General features: G+C 46.4%; 2 protein-coding genes across 3 annotated transcripts; both read left to right on the top strand.

The window, feature by feature from the left end:
- Positions 1 to 4,521: 4,521 nt before the first annotated feature.
- On the top strand, positions 4,522 to 6,176 carry LOC135823860 (uncharacterized). Its single transcript, XM_065336717.1, has one exon. It carries the CDS (start codon positions 4,614 to 4,616, stop codon positions 5,862 to 5,864), a length of 1,251 nt encoding a protein of 416 aa, XP_065192789.1. The 5' UTR covers positions 4,522 to 4,613; the 3' UTR covers positions 5,865 to 6,176.
- A 10,127-nt stretch (positions 6,177 to 16,303) lies between these two features.
- LOC135823862 (uncharacterized) lies at positions 16,304 to 20,885 on the top strand. Of its 2 annotated transcripts, none has more exons than XM_065336721.1 (6): positions 16,304 to 16,478; positions 17,036 to 17,269; positions 18,115 to 18,192; positions 18,576 to 18,689; positions 19,343 to 19,481; positions 20,194 to 20,885. In XM_065336721.1, the coding sequence occupies exons 1-6, from the start codon at positions 16,421 to 16,423 to the stop codon at positions 20,588 to 20,590; spliced, it is 1,020 nt and encodes a 339-aa protein (XP_065192793.1). In that variant the 5' UTR covers positions 16,304 to 16,420; the 3' UTR covers positions 20,591 to 20,885. The 2 variants fall into 2 exon arrangements, with proteins under 2 accessions (XP_065192793.1, XP_065192792.1); XM_065336720.1 differs by having other exon boundaries at positions 16,306 to 16,478; positions 18,112 to 18,192; positions 20,194 to 20,882.
- The last annotated feature ends 47 nt before the right edge of the window (positions 20,886 to 20,932 follow it).

Here is a 20,932-nt window from a genome sequence, read left to right on the forward strand (position 1 = left end):
CTGTTTGCGCTATGCAGAGCTCACTGACTTGTCAGTTTGAGCACTCTGGCAAGGTACGTTCGGGCCTGATTGGAAATTTTATTTCCATTGCTATCAGGTTCGGCCTCATTTCCTCTGTGCTGCGCTGACGAGTCCACAAAGGACGAAACAGTTCTGTCCGCAGATTGAGATAGATAGATATATAGATAGAGATACCCAATGCTGTAGACAGCAAGCTGTTTCGGCCATAAAGGCCTCATCAGTACAGCTACGAGCTAAATAGGCCGAGCTACCAGCCATGGTGCAAAGGAGGCACCACAGACATTAAGGTAGCTCGTCGCTCTAGCGCCAGAGTGCTCAAACTACAAAAAGTAGCGGGCATTGCGCGATGCAGCAGCGCTAGAGCAGCCTACTGAGAGTGCTCAACAAGGCGAAAGCCGAGGAGCGTGATACCCAATGCTGTAGACAGCAAGCTGTTTCGGCCATAAAGGCCTCATCAGTACAGCTACGAGCTAAATAGGCCGAGCTACCAGCCATGGTGCAAAGGAGGCACCACAGACATTAAGGTAGCTCGTCGCTCTAGCGCCAGAGTGCTCAAACTACAAAAAGTAGCGGGCATTGCGCGATGCAGCAGCACTAGAGCAGCCTACTGAGAGTGCTCAACAAGGATAGAGATAGAGATAGATAGATAGATAGAGAGATAGAGAGATAGATAGATAGATAGAGAAAGAGAGAGAGAGAGAGAGAGAGAGAGAGAGAGAGAGAGAGAGAGAGAGAGAGAGAGAGAGAGAGAGAGAGAGAGAGAGAGAGAGAGAGAGAGAGAGAGAGAGAGAGAGAGAGAGAGAGAGAGAGAGAGAGAGAGAGAGAGAGAGAGAGAGAGAGAGAGAGAGAAGGGATACAGGGACAGACAGAGAAACGAAGATAGTGGCATTAAACCAGCAATACTGTTTGCAAATACCGGCATACGTGCTGATATTGAGTCTCCAAGGAGAAGTGGCGCGAACTGTTGATTCTACTACCAGCAAGCATTCTGGAGAATGAAGTTGAAGACACCACTGCAGCTGTACTTATGGTTGATAAATATGGTCACGGTAAAGACACACCTGGCAATATGGCGGTAAACACACGCCTGCCCACACACGCTCTCTAGGCTGCAAAGTTCTGGCACAGTGCTCTCCTTCTCACCACCACCACCATCAGTTCGCGCCTGGCGCCTGGTCGATGCATGGCTAGCGGTATCCGGCATAGCAGGCTGGTACATCAAGTAGCGCATGGCACATAGATGATGACACAGCAACGACATAGCTCGATTGCGACGTACGTTTCGTCCCCGCTGGACTCATCAGGCAATCTTCTTCTTGGATGTCTTCATACGGAGCTTGACTCGGGAGAATGAAGTTGAAGACACCACTGCAGCCGTATGAAGACATCCAAGAAGAAGATTGCCTGATGAGTCCAGCGGGGACGAAACGTACGTCGCAATCGAGCTATGTCGTTGCTGTGTCATCATCTATGTGCCATGCGCTACTTGATGTACCAGCCTGCTATGCCGGATACCGCTAGCCATGCATCGACCAGGCGCCAGGCGCGAACTGATGGTGGTGGTGGTGAGAAGGAGAGCTCTGTGCCAGAACTTTGCAGCCTAGAGAGCGTGTGTGGGCAGGCGTGTGTTTACCGCCATATTGCCAGGTGTGTCTTTACCACCATAATATTATTTATCAACCATAAGTACAGCTGCAGTGGTGTCTTCAACTTCATTCTCCCGAGTCAAGCTCCGTATGAAGACTTCCAAGAAGAAGATTGCCTGATGAGTCCAGCGGGGCCGAAACGTACGTCGCAATCGAGCTATGTCGTTGCTGTGTCATCATTCATGTGCCATGCGCTACTTGATGTACCAGCCTGCTATGCCGGATACCGCCAGCCATGCATCGACCAGGCGCCAGGCGCTAACTGATGGTGGTGGTGGTGGTGAGAAGAAGAGCTCTGTGCCAGAACTTTGCAGCCTAGAGCTCTCTAGAGAGCGTATGTGGGCAGGCGTGTGTTTACCGCCATATTGCCAGGTGTGTCTTTACCACCATATTAATCAACCATAAGCAAGTATTCTATAGATAGAAATTGGGAGAGCGATAGCTTATTAATGCGTGAGAAGCGAATTGGAAAACCATGACAGGAAAGGCTTTGGTTTGTCTTGCAACAACCAAATAGCACACCCAACAGACGAAATACAGCTGTACGGTATTCCAGTCCAACCGGAAATCGACTAACGACACAATGTCTGCGTTCACTAGTGCCACTGGATCACTGCTGGCAACAGCGTAATGGAACCACACTCAACCGTCTCTACAGTCATGTAGCATCACGGTTTGCTCAATCTCAGGACAGCTAACTGTGTCGACTTTGTTGGGTCTCATCAAAAAAAATCAACTGAACTCAGAGTTACTGGTCGAACCGATCGCAATGCGAAACACTACAAGATATTGTGATCGGCTCCAAGCATCGAAGTCAGAGTTCTCTGCGAGATATACAGCGAGCTTTGTAGCGCCGTTATTAAAGAGAGCAAAGAGGAATGCGAGCTGACACGGGTGTCCAGGGTAGACTAAGAAATGGCTGCCATTTCCGGCTTAGTTCGGCAGTCCGCGACATATTTCACAGCGTTGCTTGACCTCTAAAGTTCAACGACTATGTTACCTGAAAGACAGGACACCATTGTTGGACGCACCTGTATGGCACTACACATTTCGTCAAAGGGTAAACATGGAGGATCTCGTGCACACATCGTCCATTGATCTGTATGACGAGGAGAGCTGGGCGAAAGGCGAAATTATATATTAATGGTGTGTTTGACTGAGAGCGTGGAGGTCTGCGAGTGTTCGACCCTTGCACGCCGCATACATGTTGCTCATGGCCGAAGTTAGTTTGGATGTTGAAGCCTTTAAAAAGTAGCCATTGTCGACGTTACTACTCCAGCTCATACATGAAAATTAACATGCTTGTGCCACAAACCGTTTGTAAGCCGCTTTGTCCATGGCTCTCTCCTGAAGTGGTGCTCAGGCGGACAATGCACGCGCTACACACGCACCGGTATTCGACGCGTGCAAACTAACCAGCGACGTCTGGCGGATGTCGTCCCACAAGGTCTACAACACACAGCTTTTGAGGCAAAGTATCCGACAATAATATTTGTGCTGGTTGACAGTGGTTGTGCGAGCGACCCGAGTTCCTCCCGTTGCGGAGCATCGCACTATTTATTAACTTTCCAGTTGAGAATCTAAAGGCCAAAATGAAGGGATCCTGGAGGGCAAAACGACGATAGGAGGTAGCACAATACAGAACATGCTATGGAAGTCATACTTATTATTGTTGTTACTTTTGCTATATTAGACCAGATTCTGGGTGCAACTCAATAGCTTTACTTCCAATTTGGCAATTTCATTTTACTGAACATACCTAGCTGCTACCTACTACTACTAGTACTAGTACATGATTGTATATCTTTTTGTAGGTATCGTGTCTCAGAACAGAGGTTACCGCGTATTTATTAGTAATAAAATTCGCGGGATAGCGCACACAGCGATTCTTAGTGCGTGCACATACATTGTAATACTAATACTAGCTGCGTGGATCATGCTGACATCATGCAGTCTCATCATCCCACCATCCATTCCTACGCTCCAGCCGTTATGGTAAGTGGTCGACATCCTCCGTGTAGCTGACACACCTCCAAGAAACACTCGCCTGTGAAGTGCGTGCTTGGCGATCCACAAATGGCTATCCTCTCCTGTGGAGGGAATGCCTGAACGCCAGGGGGTGCAGACTACTCCAGAACCATGTACGGATACTCAATCTGAGGACGGAACTGTTTTCGTTGTATGTTCTGTTCACGTCGTTTAGTGCGTGATTAGAATACTGATACTAAGTACTCGGCTGTACATGTGCCCTGGTTACGTACATGTACACACATACATACATGTACATGTATTATGCACAACTCAACAATACAGTTCCGCTGCAGCCTAGCCATTTGCTATAGGGTGGCAACTTCACGTGTCCATGTCGTGCTGAGTCAAGATGCGCTCAGTACCTACTTTGAAGTATGACCAAGGTTTATAATGGGAGCTCCACAAATCCCGGAGATTAATCAGGACGTAGTGGAAGGTAGGGATGAGACTGCAAGTGCGGGGGATAACTAACGAGAAAGCGCATATGGTTATTGTTGGCAAGCCAAACAGCACGCGTTCGCCTCGTGGACGGTTTCATCTCGTTATTTCATCGAGACTGTGTTTTGATGGACTGGTGAGGAGGAGTGTCTGGCCGTTATTCAGGCGAGCTCACATTTCCTGGTTGGGCAATGGGCACGTGATCGCTTGTTTGAGACCACCGCACTGGCCCCGGACTGGGATCGGGTGAATGTCTAGTTTCAGCGTCATGTCACAGGTCGAGGTCAACTAGATCAGCAGCTAACCTTTCGCGACTGTCCGTGTGGACAAAGTAATGCACCGTTCAGAAGATATCCGCGTTAGGCAGTATAAAAGATGTCCACTTCCTATGCTCCTGTCAGTAACAAATCAACTCTCCACATCGAAAACCTTCAGAATAGTTCATTTCTTCCCCAGGTAATCTAATTGATTGGTGAAATGGGTTCGGGACAGAGTAGAAAGTCATCGTCTGGCAGCCCTGCTGTGGATATAACTTCACCCTCGGACAACCACAGTGTTGTGGAGTGTGTGTTCAGCAGCCACGAAGTCAAGCAGCTGAAGAAGGAGTTCTTTAAGGACCACCGATCCGGCACCATTAGCCGGAGGCAATTCGTGGAAGCGTATGCAAGTTTCTTTCAGTTCTCCGATTCCTCGCAGATCGCCGATCACATCTTCAACGCCATAGACAGGCAAGGCAGAGATTACATTGACTTTCAGCAATATCTCCACACTCTCGCAATGACTCAAAGAGGAAACGAACTGCAGAAAATCCGCTTCGCATTCGGTGTCTTCGACATCAACGGCGATGGCGTTATCTCTCGTCAGGAGTACACGGATATTCAGCTCGCCCTGGGACTGTTGGCGCATCCCAGCCGACGGTCACAGGTCTTAGGCCCAGTCATCGGTGGAGGTTCTGCATCGGGAATGTCCCGATCTTCCAGCTGCGGATGCCTTGCTACCATGAAGGTGAACGGTAGTCCCGAACAGATCAGAGCTGCGCAGCGCAAGCAGTCACAGATGAGTCTTGCAGTCCGACGAGCAACCCTAATGGAGATCGGCAGCAGCAGCAACAGCATGCCATCAGTTACATCCACCAAGTCAAATAGCGTTGCAACGTTTCCAACAACCACACAGCGACTATCAAACATGCAGGCAGAGTCATTAGCATCGCTTCCCGACGCAACTCGCTGTAGACCACCGCTGTCAGCCACACCTCCTCTGCACCGCCGGGGAAGCAGCATTGAGAGTCCCAACCAGGCGGAAGAGATGATCTTGAGGACTAACACCATGGACAGGCGCCGAAGTCGCCTAGCCCCGCTGACACCATCTTCCCCAGCGGCCACTGCGAAGCGGTCGAGCAACGGTCGATTCCCATCTCTGTACGACATGTCACCCAGCTTCAACGCGTCAGTTGGCTCCGCATCTCAGTTCTCCATCACGAGCGAGGAGGCCCGCCAATCACCGTCCGCCATCAGTGATGAATCTTCTGCAAGCATGGCTAGCGCTAGTGGTCAACAAAACAGCTGGGCAACGCTCGCGTTGCCTTCTCCATGCGCCTCTGACGATGAAGTCGACGATGTGTTCGCAAACATGGACACGAATTGCGATGGAGTGGTGGACTTCGAGGAATTCATCTCCGCTGTGAGGCGTGATTCATCCTTGCTTCGGTTTCTTCAATTCTCAGGATGAACGTAATTAACTGTAGAGAATTTCAGTCAGTTTCACAAAGAACTGCCTTTATGCCATGGGCCAGTTTGTCAAAAACTATAATAATAATTATTATTATTTGCTCTAAACTATCTGCTACTCCGCATACCAGTCATTATTCCTCGCGCAAATCACGCAAATCAACATTCCTCTCACAATTAAATGTACTCCTATCACTACTTGATAATTGATTATATCTGCTGATTCATGTTTGAATCCTTGACTATCGAATTCAAAAATTGGAACATGGACATCCTCCCGTCGTTGAATACCAATGATGTCCTGATACAGCGACCAAGTGGTGAAGCAGTTGAAAAGTTGGAACCTTTAGCACACAATGAGTTGTTGGAGAAGGTACAGGGCGGGGCCATCTACTTGTATAGGGACAGAGATGATGTGCCGGCGGGATGGCATTATTATGACGTCTATTCGTACTAATTAGTCCTAGACATGTAGCCGTGATTAGGCAGGATCCAGCACTTACAATGTACGAGTATTCACGTTCATAAGACTTTCTTGAAGTGTACAAAATGTGCACGGCAGCCAGGGGAGAGGAAGGGATGGGGAGCAAATGGCATGTAGCGATATTTTGGCCATGTTTTTCGCCCAAAATGCCATAATCTTCTAGCAAGATCATGCTGCTCTAACCACACAGCTGGGTGCATCATATCGCGATCACGCTCCCAACCCTGTACATCACAAGGAAACATTAGTAGACTAATTGCCGACAGCGCATTGCATTTGTGTTGTCTCGACTATGTTCGCTCGGGGCTGGAACACGTTTGACGTGGAGTACAAGTGCCGTGTAGTCACCAAGACACAACAATGGAAACGCTCTAGCTGTAACTGACAAGAATAACTTCACGTCGACATTTCTGGAACGGGTATTTTAAAGACCCAACGTGGAACTCCTTTAAAGGACGGGCACCAAAGTTGAGAGGTTCCTATCATTGACGCACACCAAGTTTGCTTATCAGTACAGTGTCTCGACATACACAAGTACAATCAAGCAATGGGAACGTGTCAGCCAGTCAATGGAATGGGACACAAAACAAAAAAGTGATCACACGAAATGCTGTCAATGGAACGGAACACAAAACCAAGAAAAAGAGGTCGCACGAAATGCTGTTATAATCGTGAACTCAGCTTGGCATGAAGAGCGCACACTTTCCTTATTTGTACATTTATCACGAAGACAGTTCTTCGGTGTTATGGACACTAGCACGATCTGCTCGTACTTGTAAACCTACATGACTGGATTCAAACTAGTATAAGCACCGGACGCTAACTCCTCGGTGAGAGGGATCTAGCATCTCCTTTCATAATTATTTAACTCGGTTGCTTCATAACTCGTTTCCATGTGATTTCTTCATAATTATTATTCAACATTAACAACAATTAACAATGGAGTTTCATCCCTTGTATCTTTGGTGTTCTTCCTTCTTTCCATGACGTATTGTTTGAACAAAGCCGTTTTATTCAACAATGGGGTACAATGGGGTACAATGGGGTACAATGGGGTACACCATTTTACATGTACGGATAGATGTGATGTTTGTGATGCTTGGTAGCACGTGGTTGCAACGTGCACAGCCACAGGAGTGCAGAGTGGCAACCTTCAACGTTCCTAGATCCTCGCTGCTGTCACAAAAAAACCAGTGTTCCTGAGGTATTTCTCGAAGCCTGACACCTGGAGCCGTTCACACACTGCGGACAGAATGGAAGAAGGCAACAGTAACTGTTACAGTTTCGTGATACAACCCTGCAATGGCTGCGTTTCAGGCCAAAAGGCACTCAGCAGACAACACTAACTACATTAAAATTTTAGACTCTACCTATAGACGGTATACTGATAGAGTCCTGGTCATTGGACATCTTACAAGGTGTTCCGCTTTAGCCATCAGCTTTTTTTTATATTAATTTTCATTTTTTACAAAGAACACAAACCCGGCTCGAGACAAAAATTAATAACAAGAAAGATAGTCTAACATCGAGCATTGTGTACAGGGCACATGTAACCAGCAGCGACATGAAGGAGTACACTGGATTAACGGAAGGGACATTCAATACACGATTCAATGGTCATCAACATACCATTCGCCACCAGAAGCATGAGACCGCAACGAGACTGTCCAGACACATCTGGAGACTGAATGATGAAAACAAACCTTACAGTATCAGGGCGGTCCGTTGTGAGGAGAGTCGCACCATACTCTATCATCTCGAAACGCGGCAGCCTGTGTCTGGCCGAGAAGCTAGAGATTGCCTGGGCCGACAAGATCCGCTCCCTCAACAAGAGGTCAGAGCTTGCGTCCAAGTGCCGTCATGAAAACAAGTTCTACCTCCGTAACTTTGACCGCAAGGTCGCGTGAATCTAGCTGGTAGTCCCGCTGCCTATTTTGTGTGTGTGTGTGTATGTGTGTGTGTGTGTGTGTGTGTGTGTGTGTGTGCGTGTGTGTGTGTGTTTGTGTGCATGTGTGAGAAAGAGAGTGCGTGTGGGTGATTGGATAAGTGCGGGGTGCAAGTATGTGTGTGGTAGGTGTGAGAATGAGCGGATGAGTATTGTGGGCGTACGCGTGTGTTTGTGTGTGTGTGTGTGTGTGAGAGAGAGAGAGAATGTGTGTGTGAGATTTGGAGAATGAGTGTGTGTGTGTGTGTGTGTGTGTGTGTGTGGGTACATGGTGTGTGTGAGATTTAGAGAATGTGTGTGTGTGTGTGTGTGTGTGTGTGTGTGTGTGTGTGTGTGTGTGTCCCATATGGTGCAGTGGTATGTGCAGTCGATTTCCAATCGAGAGGTTGCGGGTTCAATTCCCGACGATTATGGTCCCACACGTCTTTCTTCTCTTTCTCGGACTCTTCCTGACTTTTCTTTCATTCTCCTGGGTGGTTACCAACAGCCAGTGTATGCCGGAGTATGCGGTGTGGTGTGTGTGTGTGTGTAGAAAAAAAGAAAAGAAAAAAAAGAAGAAAAAATGGAAAAATGAAAAATAGGGATTCACTGGCCAGAAAAAGTCACTTCAATCAGCTGTGTGGTGGATACCAGGCTAAACATAGTGGCGGTCAATTCATCAGCCTTGCAAGCTGTTGAATGGTGTAATCCCAGCACAAGTTGCTATGCCTAACATAGCTGTTCGCTATCATCGCTTCCGCGATGGGCAGGTCAGAGGTGAGGTGAGGTGTGTGTGTGTGTGTGTGTGTGTGTGTGTGTGTGTGTGTGTGTGTGTGTGTGATTCAGAGAATGCATGTGTGCGTGCGTGTGTGAGAGAGATTTAGAGAAGGAATATGTGTGTGTGTGTGTGTGTGTGTGTGTGTGTGTGTGAGAGAGAGATTTAGAGAATGAATGTGTGTGTGTGAGAGAGAGAGAGAGAGATATTTATAGAATGTGTGTGTGTGTGTGTGTGTGTGTATGTGTGTGTGTGTGTGTGTGTGTGGGTGGGTGTGTGTGTGTGTGTGTGGGTGTGTGTGCGTGCGAGTATATGTGTGTGTGAGAAAAGGGAGAGAGTGTGGGTGTATGTGTGTGTAATGGTGTGGGCATGTGTGGATTTGGCATTTAAAAGTCCCCAGCTCTATTCTATATCATTCGCGCCGGAACTGCTGCTGCATAGCCCCAAGTCTGAAGACTTGGCAACTTCACGCCTGCACCTGACTCTTGCGCTATCATACGCGTCGCCTATGATACCCCTCAGAATTTCCCACCTTGCTCCCCCTTATGTTCTGGCTGCCCGTTTTGGATCCATCAGTTGCCTGATGATCGTAGTAATACGTGAAACTCAGAGTTGTAACAAAGCTTTCAATCTCTCTCTCTCTCTCTTGTGTACAAGGTTCTGCCCTACATCATGGGTACCGAGCACTGTTCGGACAGTGAAGCAAACCACTTGACTATAACAAAAAAGATAACAAAGTTGCAGGGACAACCAAGATACAACTAGAACACAGCAGTTGAGCGTTGACAGAACAAACAACTATTGAGTCGGGGCTGACTAGTAATCCACTAGCGCAGCTGTGTGTGTGGGGCGTTGCGAACTCCTCTCTTACGAGAGGCATGAGACATCAACCGAAACGGAGAATATTCAATAGTTCCTGTTACGACTGTCACTAGTACTAGCAGTGGTGGTGTTTTGGTTGTCCACACTCGAGTACTCATGAGTTACCATTCCAAGATCGCAAGCAGCGGAACGTCATTATTTGAGAGGTTACTTAAGATGCACGTTATTTCTGACGTGACGCGAAAGTTCGGCTTGCTTTTTTTTCGCTCGCGCGTCGAAAAACAACGAGTGGCTGCAGCTCACGTCGAAATATGGAGTTTTACACCAAATTTGACGTGACATTGCGCGTCACATCGGAAATAACGTGCATCTTAGCCCTATCCGTGTTACCATTACGTACTGCACACAAAATGCAATACATGTACAGTCAAACATTGAAATTCGAACTCTCGTGCCCTCAACCAAGAAGCAATGTGGTGACCTGGCATCCTCGTACCACCATGAGGATGATGGGAAACTTGTTATCCAGTATGAATCAACTATCAGAGTTCCAAACTCTAACAAGAGAGGTAGACCATTGTATGCTGACCACGTTGATGTCTGTCATGAATGCACTGTGCACATCAAGCAGGAAAATAGGCACGAGCTGCAGTGTCCCATTGACAAAACAGCAGATGACTGAGATGAGCGTGAAACGCCCAGCCCCCTCTGGCCCCTGAAGTCTGGGTGCAGTGCGCAGGAGAACAGGAAAAATAACTGGACTGTCTAATTATTCAAAACTGTCCTCAATGTCAGCTAGTTCCTTATTGGGTTTGCATCGTTCTTGCTCTTTATCGGTATTTTTCTCTGTTGGTTTTATTTCTTCTTTGATGTTTCTACGGATACTTGTGACATTTGCCAACTGGTAGAATAAAACTCTTACTCTCTTTGAGCTACATCATCCATACCGATACGGAAATCTCCTAGGTCCCACTGCGCACTTGCAGTTGAGCTCTGATTCAGGAATGAATGACAAAGCTGCAGCAGTGTTGACTTATTTATTTATTTATTTTATGTCACTCAACTCGTGGCCCGTGACTAATTGGCAAATAACGTGCGAGAGAGGGGTGATAGCCAACCAAGGCAAGAAAAGAAAAGGAATAAAGTCGAGTGGGTCTATTGTTATTAGGCAATTGTCAGTTATATAGTCACCACTATAAATAAAATCCAATCCAATCCAATCCAAGAAAAAGAGAAGAAGGAAGTATAAACAAGCATCCAGCAAGAAGAGGGCCTATTGTAACTACAGTGCTAGCCAATGAAATCCAACCTATTGAATAAAGTAGCGCCGCGTTAGAGTTCACAGACCGGTGTGTTTAGTGCAAGGGCTGCGTAGCGCTCGGCGCTATTTTTTATTTTTAATAATACTTCGAAGTAATAATAATAAGTTTTATTAATTAAAGGATCTCCTAGAGGCGATGGCCTGTCGAGGGGATCTCCTGATGCAAATCATGCAATAGAAATAAACAATGAGGAAAACTACACTTATAGTCATGAGGGCGGATTTCTTTGGTCAGCAGTCTCAGCACTGTACATAATGCGATCGAAGGTCAGACATAAAGCTGGAAAGACATTTGTAGGAAGGTCTTCTCAGCACTGTGTGATAGTAAATAGTGCAAAGGACGTGTTACCTGTGTATCTTCTCGTAGTCTACAATCAATGGTCACTACCATGAGCTTTTAAAAAAAAAAATACATGTACTGTACACTGTACATAGTTTGCTTCGTTGTTCAAAACAGACTTCATTGCGTTCGTTTCGGTCTGTCACTCTGCTCATGAGACACAACAAGGTCGAAACAGCTACATCATATAGTGCATGTACATGTACATGTAGCTGTCCCGGGAGTGAGTACTTCCATAAAGTGGAATGTGGACCAAGACCGCAAGACCGCAAGACTGTGGACCGCAACAAAACAACCAATACTGCCATTGTCCATGATAGTGATGGGTCCCACCCCCCTCCCTCTCCCCCCCCCCCCCCCCACTCACACAGTGCAACAACGGGACAAGGCTAGATCGTCGCAAATCTGAGCTCCATGCTTATTGCAATGCAATCATCACGATTCATCAGGCAACATTGAGCCACATTGAGGTATTGAGTAATCATCCTTGGGTGAATTCCTACATGTATATTGCATGTCATTTTGTTTCAGTTTCCTCCAAAACACTATGCTAATTGTTCAAATCATTGCACACTTTTCCGGATCTCTTTCCTCCCTAATCCCTGCAGTACCAACTGCTTTGCACAAACTGTTTTAAACCATTCAACATCAGTGACTACCACTGGTGATCCTGGATTGCCACTTTGTGAAGGAAGATACCGCGGTAGTTCTGTCATATACATGATTGTACAATCTTAGACCGGCCTTGTTTGTGATTCTACAATCATGTATTACCGGTATGACATTGTACTTCGAAGCAGCATCGTTCTATCAATAAGCATGACACAGTCCAATTACCCGTATGTGCTTACACGACAGGTTTCAGCAGAATGCTCCAAGGTCACCTGCTTGAAGTTTTTTTAAAGGACTTTATCAATGCCTACGGATACATGTGCGTACAGCACGTGCTGGGATGGGCATTCGAAGTCAGATCAGGCTATCGTTGTTGCTCTAACTACTAAACGCGCTATTCAGCTTCACTATACGCTGTCGTGATCGTAAGCAAGCTGTTGCAACATGAGCACAGAACAGGAACTCCATCCCACACTCACCAACAACGTCGGTGCTCAACTCAAAGCACATTACAAACCATGACATTGGGCCAGTCTATCCTGAGGCTTTGTTGATTGGAGGAAGCGGTCCGGGCTACTGTCGCTTGGCTGACATTCAGGATAATCGACGAATTTCGAGATACAACAAAATTAATGATCAGTATCGATTCCAACTCCCCTACAAGAGTAGTCCGCTTGACACTTGTCTTATCACTGATAGCAGGAGTACATAACCAGGTTAAGTACTCTTGCTGATAGTGATAGCTAGCAGCAATACAATGTACATGTACTACACTCAGCAGCTTGCTGTCAGCCCATGTGAGGAAGTCGCTGTGTAGTGTTGGGGCGAGTGATGAAGGTGCGAGTCCGTGGCCACTTGTATTGGTTACTATACTCGTGGTGGGTGAGGTCTTGCAAAGGATTCCGCCAATCAAGTCACAGACACATTTCGCTCCATGATAGACAAACCACAGCACAAGTCAGACCTCAGTGACGTGATCTCTGGGGAATGGAAAGTTTTATGTTTTTTAACTTGGGTGACGACTACACCATAGCTTAGTGGTACACTGTACAGCATTGCTGGCCATAAGCGATGGTCCCTGGTTGGATGGTAGTGACAGTCATTTTCTTCTTCTGACCTTTTCCGTTTCCACCTTTCCCCCAAACTAATGGATATTTTAACTTTAATATAGCGATAGTTTTATTATAGTGAGTTGGGCACACTATAATGCAATATTAACTGGTACATGGATATCAAAATGGCGCTCTCCGCCTAATAGTCCCAACTGTACTGGTGATGACCCTGTCTGATTAGGTCAGGAAGTACATGTACATGTTTGCCCATGACATCATGTTCCAGTGTGGATACCAATCCATGATTATCGGTACATATACAAATATTATTATGTTTTCCTGATTTCTTCACCTGTTTTGTATTGTACTAAAACGGTAAGCAACAGCTTTCGGCCTGTTTCTCAATAAAGCGATTCCGCCTCCACCGGCTTTATTTTGCATTCATATTCATTGAGTTTGTTTTGCATGATAATACATGTAGTGAATACGTACATGTACATGTACATGACATGTAAAGTACATAATAATTATCATGTACTTTACAAGTCTCGGTATTGTATTTACATGTATGATGCACGTATGTTTGTGTTTGTAGTGTTGGAAGAAAGCGTGAATATGCGAGTTAAATGCAAACAGGTGTACGCAGACACGAGCAGAAATTAATTTCAAGAGACGAAGGTGATATGTGGAGGGGAAAGACACTCAACTCTACACCTTTTTTTACGCTACACTGGTTGCTTCAGCGCATGCGAGGAATATCGGGGCTGTAAATACATGTAGTGTTATATTCATGCGTTTGGATTTCACCCACCAGAACTACGTGGGAAGTAACACTCCCTTGCTAGTATTTCCAGTGTAATGACTTGACTGATATACGAATGATATTACTATAGTAATATTAGTAATTATCATTCGTATCACTAGTATGCTGTGAACTTTTACTTCATGGTTTCACGCGATTGGCCCAATTGGTGTTGTGAATAAAAGTTATAAAACCGTTCTCAAGTCTGCTGTGAACTACATGATTATTGTAGTGGTTTCCCTCGACCTCCACCCTCTTTCCGGTCGCCTGCAGCTCTCTGTTTCCTTTGCACCTTAAAAGTCTCCCTCTCCCTTTCTCCCTCTGACCTTTCACCATCACCATTCCTTCTCTGCCGATACTGCCTCGTACTCGTAGCCTGCTCCTTCGACTTCGACTGAAGACGTCTCTAACTTCCAGATCATGGCAATCCTCAGACAACTGATCCCTCTGCTCTCCGTAACAAACAAAAAAACAGGTGTATAATCTACCTACCGGTAAAGATTCCCGCCCAAGAATAATTGCCAAAATTGCCTGAGGAGGACAAGTGTGATGAATTTCGAGTCGCAATCCAGGAAGCCGCTGTTACACGTACATGTACATAATGTCATTGTGTCGTCTACTCTGCGCCATGTGTGGTGCAACAGCCTAGGTCTACCAAGCAAGACGTTACCACCCACCGACGCGACTAGGTCACTAAGCCAAGGTGGCAGGTGCGAACTGATGGTGATGGTGAGAGGAGATGGATTCGCGACCCGGTAGACCTACCCAACAGAGCTGTTTGCAGCTAGATAGCGCGTGTGATGTTTTGGCATGTGCTGACCGCCATTTTACAGACTACAGTCTTCGCTTTCTCTTTCAGATGCCAGAAAAAAATGTGCAGCCTGAAGAGCTTGTGATACCGGCGGTCGCAGGGCTCCACTTTCTAACTTGGGACGAGACCTGCAGGCAGTGCCTGTGGAGTCTTCAGGCATTCTTCGTATCCAGTAGGTCGACCTGAAGTCACTCATGAAGGAGGACGTCGAAGGAATTCACCCCTCTTCAGCTGAGCTTGTTGCGAATAACCAACGGACAGCATTGGGTGACGCTGACTCACGCTGCTGTCTGGTGTTCAAGAGGTTTTTTTTCAACCGAACACTTCCTCTGCCTGCACGCTCAAGTGACGAGGGACGCCCGCACACTGACAGGGAGTGATGCTTTCTCGCAGGTTTGCCGGGTCGGCGAAGAGTTGATGGACTTCTTACATGCTCCGGAATGGTTGGCAGTCGTAAGTCAGTCCAGTGCGAGCTTCAGAGAGCCTTGCGAGCAGCCTATTCTCTTTAAAAAATTCTTATCATTACAATATCGCTGAAATCCCTATCACTAGTTCGCTTTAAAAAGTCGGCGTGGAGACAAGAAACCAAATATTGATGAAAGTAAAATAAGCGCACTCATACTACGAATAATTGAACAATAATTATGTTACTCAATCTGCGGACAGCATGCTAAAAAAATCACAAGAAAACGACGTTAACATTTTAACATAGTCAATTTATTTGTTCAATTGTTCGTGGTATGAGTGCGCTTATTTTACTTAGGTCTTTCGTCAATACTAGTTCGCTTTGAGATAATTTTGATTGTGTGCGGAAGTACATGTATGCCATGTTCGTCATGCACTCAACTGCCGTCTTCTATTTCACGCTTTGCGTTCCCCTGTTGCTCATATCAAATGGAAAATTACACGGAACAACAAGGGCAATCAAGGCTAGCTAGTCGCTACTCAGAGCTTCATGCTTTCGCAATCATCAGCCGATGATCAGGCAACAACGAGATAATTATGGCAAATTGTTGAGGTTTGCTCCTACAACTATTACTTACAAGGCTACATGCACATGAAGCTTTGTTGTTCCTGAAAAAATAATATTGATTCCGGGACGTCAAGTATGGACCTAGTACCTTTCCACCCGTCATCGCAGTATCTCCTGTCCAACCTGCGAGGCAAGGCGTATGAAGTCTCACGCGGACATGCTGCTGACTAATTCTCAATCATACTTCGGCATCATGGACTAGGTCGTCACGTGAGAGCAAACCTGGAGTTTTATTTCTTGTTTTGCTCGTCGGAGGAGTTGCCACATTGACAAACGCACGTTATCATTAGGACATACAATTGTAGTACATGTACAATCATGGTATGTACAGTCATAATAATAATAATATTATCTACGTCAAAGCGAGCTGTCTTTGCTGACAAAAACTGCAGATGTTGGGGTGATCACGCGCTCGCCGAGCTAGCTTGGCTTTGGACATCCCGTGGCGTGAGTCAGGCGAAAGCAAACCAGTATAAAATGCTCCAGTCTTCCCCAACTTCTCAGATGGAATTGGAAGACCCTCTGCTGCACCAAGCACTTTAGAAACAGTACGTCGCGGAGGGCGATTTTATTCTCTGACGATGAAGTGTGCAACGCTATCGCTCGCTGTTGCCCTCCTCGCATTCTCGCGAGCAGCAGGTAAGAAACCTGCGACACATGAGTTGTAATCATTGTTATGTTTGAATGAAAATTAATGTTCCCTGTACAAATACGGTTGGAAGTCTAAGGGAAATGTAATTGTTGATTGACCGCTGTTAGGAGTAAAGACCGCGCCATAGCTCAGTGGTTGCGGCATAGTCGAGGAAGCTCCTTGGCTTGAGTAGTGCGGTCGAGAGACAAAATTGAACTTTTCTTCGGAGTTTACCCTTTAGCAACTCCCTCAAATTCATGAAACACATTTCACTTCGTATGTGCTAGTCCTAGAAATATTATTCGTAGCGTCAGATCATCGAATTTCAGCAAAACTGTCAGTGCCAAGCGTCGCATTTTAGTGTGGCGATTGTAAAGCATTGCGGCTTGACTGGATCATTACTCACTGAATGGATGTGAGCCATGCCATGCTCAGGGAGTACACCGCAGATCTACCGTTGAATGAGATTCAGTCAACTGCAATGCTAAATTTTTAATGGCAGTCCCTCTTCTGTGTATAAAATGTGTATATGTGCCTGTTTGTACTACTCTAAATCTTCCCTTAGCTTCTCCAACACAGGGTAGCAGCAGCCCTGGGGAATGCTGTATGGGTGAGCTGTTGTCAGAGGCTGGGCTGTCATCAGAGCTGGCTGCTAGCACGAAGGAACTGTTCAGAAAGAACGGCGTGGACCAGAGAGTGTTCCTCACCGACGACTACAATGCAGTCGCCGGCCTGCTGAAGGAGCTCGGTATCGACTCGCCACTGGACGTGTTCCATATCTACTCTGGCCTGCACCGCAGTGAGTAAACTCTGGAAATTTGTATTGCACGAACATTGCTCTCTCGTAATGGCCGACTCCCCAGGCTCCAGACCATGCTGCTAGAATGCAACTCCAATAAACCAGTGAGAGATTTTTCAAGTCAGTCTATTAGAGAGTGAGAGATCTAACTGTTATTAGACTGGCGAGAGGTCTATTAAACCAGTGAGAAAATAAACCAGAGGGAGAGACATTAATTTTCTGTTCACCAATAACAACTTATACACAAAAACAAAACAATCTCCAGTTAGTGCCATATGCCGGCGACGCAGGCTGCTGTGGTTTGGCCATGTGATGCGAGAGGGTCCAGAATCCGCCTCTTTCCAAGCACTGGAGCTATCCAGCAATGCAAGCAATTTTTTTAAACACATGGCCGACCACCATTGCTGGGGATAGATACGATTCGGCAAGACCTGAGGGCAGCGGATCTTTCTGTGGAGAGCACTCTCCAGGCTGCAGGAGATAGATTAACTTGATGTGACACTGTTGACAGATGTGTCGCCCCTGCTCCTGTCTAACAGGTTCAGGGAAGATGCGAGCTGTGTGTACTATTATTATAGAGTGATATTCCATATGCCCAATCAATGATGCTATATACGTTACCTCAACCTAGGCACTTGGCCTTTGTTCTGAGCACTTACTCACTTGCTCCTTGCATGCTCAGTTGACAGACACGAAAACAGGCAAGTGTAAAATGTGACGCATTTCGGCCATGGACATCATCAACGAATTAGTTGCATTGCACGAAAAACAAGATGAATGGTGGAATGGAATGGATCTCATTGAAGCACCCTGTTTGTTTCCTTGTGCTTTCGTAACTGCAGCAGATGCTGAAGTGAAGACTTTATGCTCACCAGGGCAGATATGCGAGTTGAATTCCGCGTCCGAGTTCATGTGCCAACAAAGTAAGAAGACCTTTTCGGGACGTCTGGTTGTGATGCAGTACTTTCTGGTGCCACTGAGTTACTGCTGTGTAGAATGTGTCTCATAGACTAACAGTCTGTTTTGATTGGCGACTCTAATGTCAGTGATGAAATGTATTTTTTCAAGGTTAGAGGTGCCTAGAAAGTAACCATGAAGTTCATAGTGGAGAGAGAGAGATGGGTGTGTGCGTGTGGGGGGGGGGGGGGGGTGAAATCATTGGTAAGTGCGTATTCAGTGACAAACTCGCAGCATGCATGATATACTGATCAATCTGTAATGTTTTTGACCAATCCTTCATTTTCATGGAACATTAGATCAAGCATTGTTTTGTGCACCAGTAATGCATGTGGTGTTAAACATGTAGATGAGGACAAGTCCACAAGAGAACCGAGCGGTCTGGAGACGGCCATCAACGAAGTGCGTAAGCTGGAGCAACAGCTGAGCAAGGTGGAGGCAAAGAACGATACTATCACAACACGTGAGTGTTCCACTACAGTGTCCTCGTGTATTACCGTGACATGAATGCTGCAATGTGGCAATGCGAGGCACTGTGCCACACAAGTAAGGGCTAATGGCTAGTTTCAATACATCAATGAGTACAATGGAGGAAAGTTGGCGTGGAGACAAGAAACCTAATATCGATGGAAGTAAAGTCAAAATCCTTGTTCCACTGTTCTTGTGGTATGAGTGCACTCACTTTACTTTCATCGATACGACGATGGAAGCCAATAATTATTATGCCATGCAGAGATACAAAGCAAATAATATGGCAAGAAGAATGACTACAACTAATGCATCCGGCGAGCTCATGGGTGAATCAATATTGAGTATGAATGCAGTACATAAGGATCAAGCTTACCATCTATGTAAAGCATAACATATTGAGCAGGGTAGTTCTTGGCTTCAGACAATCCTTTGCTTCAGATGTATTTTTTAAACTGTTTCCACCTAGAGATACCTCCAATCTATCTTAGAGCAGAGCAATATTTTTTGGCAACCTGGGCCATTATGCTTTCGATTTTCGCAAGGCTTCTCGAGAAGATCATGATCATCTCCGGTGATGGCTGATTTCACTGATGACAATGTGAGCATCTGACAAAATTATTAATGTTTTTGTTTTTGTTTTCGCAGCCTTCACACGCTGGGGTCGCAGTGAGTGTCCATCGTCGTCCACACTGGTGTACTCTGGATGGGTGGGTGGTGCGTACCACTCCGACCTTGGCAGCGGTGCCAATCCTCAATGCATGCCGAAAACACCTACATACGGACGGTGAGTTCTCGATTCCAGCACTCAAAATAGCAAACATAGCCCGTTGCAGTCTCAGTAATAAATATAAGAAATATTAAATAGAGCCGTAGAAAGGTTCTTGCGGCTCTATTTCTTACTTCCTGATGCGTATACGGTCTTAAGGATGGGGTGTCGGATATCTTTTACAACAGAAATTGGAAAGTGGATTGCTCTCCACAATAGAGTTTTCACTTTTCCGCCGACTTGTCAATCCACTACAGAAAAGCGCGAGCTCCAGTGTGGGAAGCAAATAACTTTCCTAAAACATTGTCTTCGAAGTTGCTACAACCATTTCGAAAAGGAATACATTTACTCATTAGACCTTGTAAATGTGCACTGTCACTTGCCATTCTGTCACAGAGATGTAACTTGAAGCGATGTCAACAACAAATCTGAGATTGCCATCATTTACAGCTGGAGTACTAGGACTAGGGGCTAGGTGAGCTTGAACCAGTAGACACACAGTATACGCACGTGATGGACAGAGAAATCCAACTCGATGATTTCCTCTGGAGCCTTGCACGGCTGCTGCGTAAGCTGAGCTGGCTTGCACAAAGCAGGACGTCAAGGACTGCCTGGCTCGGGTGCAGGGAGAGTATTCCAGCTCGTTGGATCACACCAGGAAACACTCTGTAGCTGTAGAATGTCATTGATTTCTGTATCGCATTTTATTTGCCTTGTTTGGACTGCACAGCTATTCGGATTACCAGTGGGGTGGCATAATGTATCCGGCAGTCTACAAGATGCAGGGGCAGAACGAGCCATGGCATGCGGAGAACACCGACCGCTCTGCGACGTGCTCAGTGTGTGAGTCGCGAGGCCGCAGCACCAGCATCATGATGCCGGGACGGAACACGTGCCCGGACGGCTGGACACGCGAGTACTACGGCTACCTGACGTCGGCCAACTTCAACATTGACCACCGCTCGATGTTCCTCTGCTTCGACGATCAGATAGAGGCCGGTGACGACATATCGTCCAGCTACGCCACGCACCACCTGTACGTGGCGGCAGTCGACTGCAGAAACTCGCCAATGTGTCCGCCGTACTACAATGCACGTGAACTCACATGCGCCGTGTGTTCACGGTAAACGCAATCCGGGAAGAGCACCCAGAACAGCAGGAAGTAACGACCGCTCGACCGCTTCCGCAACAAATACACATGGACCCGTTATTCACTTTCTTGTTTCTTGTCACAATTGGTCAGCAAATAGGATTGAGAACACATTATTCCTCCTTTCCCAATTTAGGATAGAAAGAATCTTTACTTCACTCCTCGTTGATCGTTGAAACTTCAAGGGGTGCACACCCATTTACATGCAGCGCTGTGACACCTGGAATATTACAAACCCATCTTATCTCATTTGAATCATTTCAGCAATGTCACACCACCCATTTGTGGTGCTCTCAAGCACGTTTGGTAGCTGAGCACC

Source organism: Sycon ciliatum, chromosome 8 (genome assembly GCF_964019385.1).
Source record: "Sycon ciliatum chromosome 8, ocSycCili1.1, whole genome shotgun sequence".
Lineage (NCBI taxonomy): Eukaryota > Metazoa > Porifera > Calcarea > Leucosolenida > Sycettidae > Sycon > Sycon ciliatum.

Coding starts and splice junctions, on each gene's coding strand:
- LOC135823860 (XM_065336717.1), top strand. CDS start 4,614: ATGGGTTCGGGACAGAGTAGAAAGTCATCGTCTGGCAGCCCTGCTGTG.
- LOC135823862 (XM_065336720.1), top strand. CDS start 16,421: ATGAAGTGTGCAACGCTATCGCTCGCTGTTGCCCTCCTCGCATTCTCG. Junction 16,479..17,035: donor CGCATTCTCGCGAGCAGCAG/GTAAGAAACCTG, acceptor ATCTTCCCTTAG/CTTCTCCAACACAGGGTAGC. Junction 19,482..20,193: donor AAAACACCTACATACGGACG/GTGAGTTCTCGA, acceptor TGGACTGCACAG/CTATTCGGATTACCAGTGGG.